Source organism: Schistocerca piceifrons, chromosome 8, assembly GCF_021461385.2.
Source record: "Schistocerca piceifrons isolate TAMUIC-IGC-003096 chromosome 8, iqSchPice1.1, whole genome shotgun sequence".
Lineage (NCBI taxonomy): Eukaryota > Metazoa > Arthropoda > Insecta > Orthoptera > Acrididae > Schistocerca > Schistocerca piceifrons.
This window is the reverse complement of record NC_060145.1, coordinates 97902280-97910940: the sequence shown is the minus strand read 5'-3', so window position 1 is coordinate 97910940 and position 8661 is coordinate 97902280. Positions and strand designations below refer to the sequence as shown.

Sequence of the window (8661 nt, the reverse complement as noted above, 5' to 3'; positions counted from 1 at the left end):
GCAGGTGAGCGCCACAATCAGGACTGCATACGACCGAGGCACACAGGGCCAACACCCGGCATCATGGTGTGGGGAGCGATCTCCTACACTGGCCGTACACCACTGGTGATCGTCGAGGGGACACTGAATAGTGCACGGTACATCCAAACCGTCATCGAACCCATCGTTCTACCATTCCTAGACCGGCAAGGGAACTTGCTGTTCCAACAGGACAATGCACGTCCGCATGTATCCCGTGCCACCCAACGTGCTCTAGAAGGTGTAAGTCAACTACCCTGGCCAGCAAGATCTCCGGATCTGTCCCCCATTGAGCATGTTTGGGACTGGATGAAGCGTCGTCTCACGCGGTCTGCACGTCCAGCACGAACGCTGGTCCAACTGAGGCGCCAGGTGGAAATGGCATGGCAAGCCGTTCCACAGGACTACATCCAGCATCTCTACGATCGTCTCCATGGGAGAATAGCAGCCTGCATTGCTGCGAAAGGTGGATATACACTGTACTAGTGCCGACATTGTGCATGCTCTGTTGCCTGTGTCTATGTGCCTGTGGTTCTGTCAGTGTGATCATGTGATGTATCTGACCCCAGGAATGTGTCAATAAAGTTTCCCCTTCCTGGGACAATGAATTCACGGTGTTCTTATTTCAATTTCCAGGAGTGTAGTAATTAACGGCTGCATTCACTTTAGTGCAGGAATGAAATATCACAAGATCCGAATGATAAGATATCGGTACGCAGCCCACGTCATCGTTATCTTATAATTATAATTACATCGATAGTCTCTAAAGACTCCGCAAGTGCAGATAAGTTTCCACTATATATACGCCTGCTGCCGCGTCTATGCAGCAGACGTTTTCCTATATTTGATGAGAGGGATAACTAAAATGGTTCCAGGTGAGCTGCTCAGATTTCTTCAACATTGCCCAACTCTTTGCTTCTTAGAGTTAGTTAATGTTCCTAAGAAAGTCTGCTGGATTTAGTTCGTGAAGTTTGTATGGGGCAAAGCTCTAGTTATTTGATACCATTTTTGATATACGATGTCGGAAAATGTCGTCGTATTGTAGGATAGTATCTACTCCGTGGTGCAATTAACATGAAAATGCAAATTCTAGGTATAGGAGAATGGAATTTCTTGAAGTGGGGAGTAAAACGTGTAGACATTAGCTAGAGATAACTAGCTGGTTTCAACAGGTGTTTGTAAGGAACAGCCCTGGCATTTACCCTCTGGCAGGCAGTTAATTGTGAATTGCGGAGTAACCATGTAGATGTAGACGAAGTGATTAAAGTATCATCGGAAAACCTGAATTTAAGTTTCTATCCTTTTTCTGCTGAATACAATTTTTGAAAAGTGTACCACTATACTCTTCGGTATTGTGTGGCACCGTTCGATGCTGTCACACTCCCAAAGAGAGATGCAAATTCTTTCAGTTCCTGGCAAGGATATCTTTTTAGGTCATCATTATGTATGGAATCTATCTACACCGTTCAGGCTGACTATATCACGATTTAATATAGCGACTGAGCGAAATAGTTTACTATATCTCGGTGATTTCTGATTTACGTTCGCAATTAGAAGGGCCGGTTTAAGACCTAAGTGGCGGAAGCCGCCTCGTGGAGCGTAAAGCAGAGAGGGGCGCCAGAGGCCCCCCAGGTGCGAGATTTGTATGCGGTGCGTATCACATCTAGTATAGAAAACAGACGCGGGTCAAAGCGAAGGAGTGAAAAACAGGGTAGAAGGGTTGCCAAATTATGAGCAACTTGTTTGGAGAAATGTGCTCGAAACGGTCCTGAGAACTAATTTGCAACATCCTACCAGTCCTACGCTACTCTCCACGGCAACTGCGTGACGTGTAGAGCTAAAAGTATAAACGACAGGCGCCTTGTAACAGTCAACTCACTGGAGCGATGGTGAGTTACAGCTGGAGCGCTTCTCTGCCGCAGGTGTACGTACTCGGCAGCTGCTGCTGCTGTTGCTGCTGGATGTTCTGGCCACGTCACCAGCAGGATCAGCGCCATCGTCAGCAGGTGGTCTCACAACTCGCTACGACGAGGACAGCGGCCGCATCCAGCTGTTAACCAAACGAGGTGAGTGTGTGAGCATTGCTACAGTACCACGTCTTCATTGTGGCTGTTGTCAACTGAGCGACTTACTGTTTAGTACGTCTGGGGTCACGGACCTGCACGATCTACCTGACCGGTTCTCCGATACCACCTGCTGCTTCTAAAGGGGCCACATTCTCTTTTGATTTCATTCCCTCTGCTCCTGAAACGAGTGATGGAAAACAATGGTCTGACGCATTTTTATCATCGTCGCTATCTTCTAAAGGGTAGGCCTCGTCATTGTAACCATATTTGTCTCCCCCTCATGAGAATTTCAGTTCAGCGTAATCACTGAGTTTATGTCCATCCATCACAGAATCCAGATTGATTCTGCCCCAGTCTTCAACTTCTTTGTTTCCTAAAGCCTTTCTTTTCAGTATGCCGATCAAGAATTCAGTGTGCCGTACCGTGTGGTCTACGAATTTTGTTTTGCTGTTTTGTGCAGTAGCGATTAGTTCCCAGTTTCGTTTACTTCCTTGAGGACCCAATTGCTTTACTTTTCTTCCAGCTTTTTTTAAATTTTAGTATCCTTCTCCACGTCCACATTCCCACTGCTTCCAGCAGGTGTAGCATATCCTGTTTGGCGGAACTTTAATTTTTATAGAAACATTTGCCAAAGTATTGGATAATGTATAAATTTTGAAATTTGTGAACAGTTCTTGGTGGCTCGTTTACAAAACGGGGAATAATGTTTTGCTCCTCTTTTTGTGTAGAATGATATCAATCTGGCCAGTGCTGTAGCCGACTGTAAAGGGGTTGTGTGTGTGTGTGTGTGTGTGTGTGTGTGTGTGTGTGTGTGTGTGTGTGGGCGGGTGGCTGGGTCACAAAACTCAACTCTACCCATCAGCAGTAAAAGTAAAGCCATGAACTTTTAAGCTATGCATTAAGCACGAATCTTGAACCGCAGAGTATTATGCGGAAACGCACTGTGACATTTAGAAGAATAAGCACAGAAACACACACGCTTACGTAACCTAGGCTCAACGAAAATGTATCTTTCATAGCTTCTGTTCAAACATTAAACGATAAATGATTCATCAAGAAACTGACCAAGTACTAAATAACGTGTTTGCTTTCGGCCTGTAGCCCCCAGCAGTGCAGATGAAGATGTCACATCAGACATGTAATCGTTGATTCTAAATGTGAAGGAATAACTGAACTATTGAGATCAACACGCAAGTTTCGAATACTGTTTGCAGCTATCATCTCAGTAATGTCCCAGACCACTCCTTAGCATAGTGAGAAACTGAACGTCGTCCGTAACAGCCGTCGTCGAGTTACCTTCCTGTATCTGAAAACTAATTTCGTGCAAACAGAGAATACTTATTCCTAATGTTTTGCAACTGCAGACTTAGTTTAATGAGCAGCCTCTGAAACTTCGGAATACTGACCTGACCGTGCTTGGTTTCAACAACTTTTAGCAATACGACAGCATGGCAGCGTGTTGCTGCGTCACCTATATATAAGAAAGAAATGACTTGGCTTGGAGGGAAATAATTCAGGAAAGAATCTCATTAATATATAGATATGTCGTTACCAAAAGAATGCAGTTAATTTACAAGCCCATGTGTGAATCTCATAAAGCGTAATCGGAAGAATATGTTCTGAATATACAACTTCAAAGCAATGGCTCTTTTACAATCAAGAGAGATTGGTAACTTTAGAATTACGGCACTACCGACTGAGGAAATAACATTTGTTCCCACAATTAGCTCCCATTTCGCCAAGCGGAAGAATATTGCAGCAAGCTTGAGCGCAGAGTAATAGCAAATTCATCTGGGCAAAAATTTAGAATGCAGTCCCGAAGAAGCCTAACCAGTCGCTAACGATTCACCAATCGATATGATCTCAACCGGCTTCTTCATCACTGAAGAAATTTCGAAATATCTCGAACCAACCAAACAAAGCCAGACCTCCTTCTAACCCAAAAGGAACTCACTATACGAAAAATGCCACCACAATGGCAAATGCGCATTCAAACAAGGAACAAATCGTGAGTTCCAAACCGCGAAAGCTTCCTATTGGCTGATAGATTAACCGACCTTCCAAAGATGCGAAAATGCTTCTTGACGAAATGTAACCGTCGCAAACGTGAGTTGGCGCTACGTTCGTGGCGTACGGAATTTCTGTTTCGAATGTTTCTACCAACAGTGTCATCCAAAGAGATGCATCAAATCTTCTTGATGAATAAACATAAGAAAAAATAAACATAAGACTGAAATATAAGAACATTGTAGCCCTTGGAAATACCATACATACATGCATAATACATGTATGACACTTATTGTGAAATCCAATTGTAATTTTACGATAATAATATAACGTCCTTGTATCGCCTAACTTGACAAGAAACATTCGCGTAATAACCTTCTTCGGGTATGAGCAGATAAATGGAAATAAAATAACATAAAATAAAAAGAAAAACGAGAAACTGCGAGACACGGCAGCACTATCCTCTGTGCCGGTACTTCGTCTGAGATTATAGTGTGCTAGGCGGCATATACATGGTGACAGTTACTGAATTATATGAAAAAAACGTATATTAGTTACAAACTACGGCATGCAAACACTTTATTAAACATGTAAACGTCACTATACATATTCGGATTTAGGTTATGCCATGTTCGATATGCCTGCCATCATTGGCGATGATGTGGGCGAGCTAACATCCCATAGATGTTCGGGCTCACATGCAGTTCCTCTTCGTCGAAATGTCTTGGCTCGAACTCGTCTAGGGGCTGAACCGCACGTGTCGCATTACTCACCCTAAATTAGACACTTGTGACCCTTTGGTTAAATTACCTGGCTGACGGCAAGTTCGCGAACTACAAAGTTAATATAACATACAGTAACAGTAATAATAATATCGGGAACTAAATTAACGACCCATAAATGGTGTAGGCCACACAGTTGCGATTTGGTTAGAATAATGGCTATCCAGAAAGAAAACTAATAGCGAAAGTGGTCGTATTTAGAGTTACTGTTATACTCGAGCGCATCTCCATTTGACACACTTCGATCATCCACAATCTCATCGCGAAACACAAGTCCAATACTCCACGTCGATTCTATCTATCGCTTGCGCCGTTGCCCCGCAATGTGCGCAGGGTTGGCGTGGTTAAATCGGATTTGACATGATAATGTGAAGGGGCGGCCAGATGCCCTTCCTGCCGCCAGCCCGTACCCCTCGGGAAGGAATCAGAGTACCCCATCTGTCTGCATCTAGTGTAAATCATATGTGTGTCAAATGTCTGTGAGTCGTGTAACTGAGGCGGAACGTGGGGACCAGCCCAGTATTCACCTAGAGGGATGTGGAAAACCACCTAAAAACCACATCCAGGCTGGCCGGCACACCGGACCTCGTCGTTAATCCGGCGTGCGGATTCGATCCGGGGCCGGCGCGCCTACGCGAGTCCATGAAGCCGCGCATTAGCGCTCTCGGCTAACCTGGCGTGTCGATACTGCACGTCGATATTCATACGCAAAGTTAAGCGTTCACACCAGGCGGGCGGCTGACAACCGCTCAGAGACTAAGTCCCGCGATATCACACAACGCGAAATTTTCTAAGTCGTTTCACTTCCTAGCTGCCTAAAGACCGACTGTCTGCCTTCGGGTCTGCATCCGACCTGTTCACTTTCGTGTGTCTCGACCAGAACTGCCCTCTGCCCGTCTCCGACCGCGTTTCCCTCGCGCCGAACATCTTCGCTCAACTGACTAGCGCAGTTCCCTTTTCCTGAAGCCACCCGTGTGATTGACTACAGCTTATTCTACATTATTTTACATTTTAACATATTTAAATAATCAAAGCTTGACCACTTTCACGTTCTAAATAAAGTAACAATAATATCCATTACATAATAAACGTTAAATTCTTTTACATAAAACCAGTACAATTTCCTTCTTAACTTTGAATTTCACGGCCAGCAGCCTTGCACCAATGTGTTTTCTGATGAATAAATAAAGAACAAAAGTAACTATTATGCACTAAACTTTATAACAAATACTCTATTACCTAATGATTTAATAAGGTGTTATGCTGTCATCGTTCAATGTGTTTTGTGTGTAGGAAATGATGATCTGATGCTTAACTGAACCTACTGATAATTTAAATTTACTATATCTTTTAAACAAATAAAAGCTATAGAGTTTACAACATTTGTGATTTTTAATGATGCACTTACATATGAAATATCGATCGTTTAAGATTGTCCAAAGCGTTCAGATTTTAGCATTCAGATGTTTGTTGTAAAACTTGTTAATTTCACTTTGGCAGTAAATCCTAAACTATTATATATATGATTAATATTCACGTTTTATTGGGATCACCATGAAAATTAATGGAGGATGGCAGATTAAAATCACTGTGGCCTGATTTCCTGCATTACTACAGAATTAAATAGTTTCCATAAATGTTTCCCTTTATGGTCGATCTTACGTAGGCCATATTTAACATCGCTACGTATCCCTGACCACAAACGCCTTCTACTGGGTTTCGCTATGACATAGGTTCTCGTCTGTCTCACTCGCACACTACAGTGCTTAGATCTCAATAGACAATAGACGCCTGTGAATTTCACCATCCCGTGGTGAATCTGCGCCCTTTGTGGCATCCGGTCCTGCACGACAGGGTTCGTTTCACAATTCCTGAAGGCTGACTCTTTCGGCCATACACTTAAATGACAGCGAAATGCTCGTTAACTAACATGTGGCGCAGACGAATAGCGAAATTCTAGATGACCCGCTTGTGTGTCAGAACATCGATGCTGTCGATGACGTCCTGAATGGCTGTCTTCAGCTCAGCAATGGTTTTGGGGTTATTGCTGTATACCTAGTCTTTAATATAGCCCCACAAAAAGGAGGCACATGTGTTCAGATCCGGAGAATATGGCGGTCAATCGAGGCCCTTGCCAGTGGCCTCTGGGTATCCCAGAGCCAGAATGCGGTCCCCAGAATGCTCTTCAGGGACATGAAACCCTCTTCTGCTTCGATGGAGTCGAGCTCCGTCTTGCATGAGCCACATTTTGCCGAAATCAGGGTCACTTTGGTTGATGGGGATGAAACCATCTTCCAAAAAATTCACGTATCGCTCGGTAGTTGCCGTGCCATCAAAGAATATGGCACTGATTATTCCGTGCCAGTCACCTGTACAGGATGAAGAGACTTCTCGATCGCGAAATGCGGATTCTCAGTCCCCCAAATGCGCCAATTTTGCTCTTTGACAAATCCATCCAAATGAAAGTCAGCACGTGCATGTGCATCACATACTAATTCCCATCATGCACGACGGCCAACTGCGCAGTTTGAACTTCCTAACGCTCTGACCATTTTCTTTCATATAGTTGAATAATTTTCAGTCTGTAATTACGTCAAAAATTATGATCGCTGTTTTGTCACAGACTGCCGATTATCTAGTGATAAGACGAGCCACGTGTTCGCTTATTTTGACTCCTCTTCCACTGAGCGAAGTTTCTGGGGAATAGGACATAGGGGTTATTGCTATTGCCTTGTTTTCGTAGTCAGTACAGCAGAAAAACTGAAACTGTAGCTAAAGATACAGTCGCGATTTATGAAAAGTAAGAATATAGTCGGTTAAATAGAATTGTCAAACAAACAAGCATCATCCACGATGTGATTTATGGTCGGTATTTCTGTCTGAAACGCTTATCTGAACAGGTTAATTTGATGTACCATCTAATAGAAAATTGAACGTTTCTCACTTCGAGGCTACTGGGGGAGTGCAGGAGCTACTTGTTAGTGGCTGATGTTTTTATACACTGAATAGCCAAAGGAACTGTTACACCTGCTTAATATCCTGTAGGGCCCCGCACCACAACGTCCCACGGACTCGACCAACGTCTGAAGTACTGCTGGAGATAACTGACACCATGAATCCTGCAGGGCGCATATCCGTAAGAGTACGAGGGGTGGAGATATTTTCTGAACGGCACGTTGCAAGAGTCACATCTACAGGGTGAAAAGTATTTAAACCGACAAACTATGGAAGGTCGTAGGGGACATCAAAACAATTATTTTTCCCTAATGTCATTTTTTCCTATGAGTATTTAAACCGGTAGAGGAAGATTCCTCTGGCGGCAAATTAATTAAACCAAGAAACACTTGTACATTTTTTTATGACCAAGAGACAACACATTAACACAACCCAATTTCAATTACAGTAGATTTTCAAAAATGCCTCCATTGACACGTAAACGAAGGTTACACCGTCGGATCATGTTCTGTCCGACGCGGGCAAAAACCCCAGGAGTATCCTGAATTGTTTCTGCTGCTGCTACTATCCGGGCAACCAGATCCTCTTCTGATGCAACTGGAGTTGCGTAAACAAGGTTGCGTATCTCTCCCCACACAAAAAAGTCCAGAGGAGACATATTTTGGGATCGGGCAGGCCATAGTACAGGACCACCTCTGCCAATCCACGTTTCTGGGAACCGTCGGTCCAGGAATCGACGCACACGACGACTGAAATGTGCCGGCGCCCCGTCATGTTGGAACCACATGCGTTGTCTTGTATGGAGCAGGACGTCTTCCAGCAAATCTGGCAAT

General features: G+C 43.9%; 1 protein-coding gene across 1 annotated transcript in view; it reads left to right on the top strand.

The window, feature by feature from the left end:
- Nucleotides 1–883: 883 nt before the first annotated feature.
- The window catches only part of LOC124712099 (myogenesis-regulating glycosidase-like), a 39580-nt gene continuing 31802 nt past the window's right edge, over nucleotides 884–8661 (top strand). The window contains exons 1-2 of the mRNA XM_047242397.1: nucleotides 884–893; nucleotides 1941–2084. Coding sequence (XP_047098353.1) covers nucleotides 884–893; nucleotides 1941–2084 — 154 coding nt within the window. The remainder of the gene's footprint in view (nucleotides 894–1940; nucleotides 2085–8661) is intronic.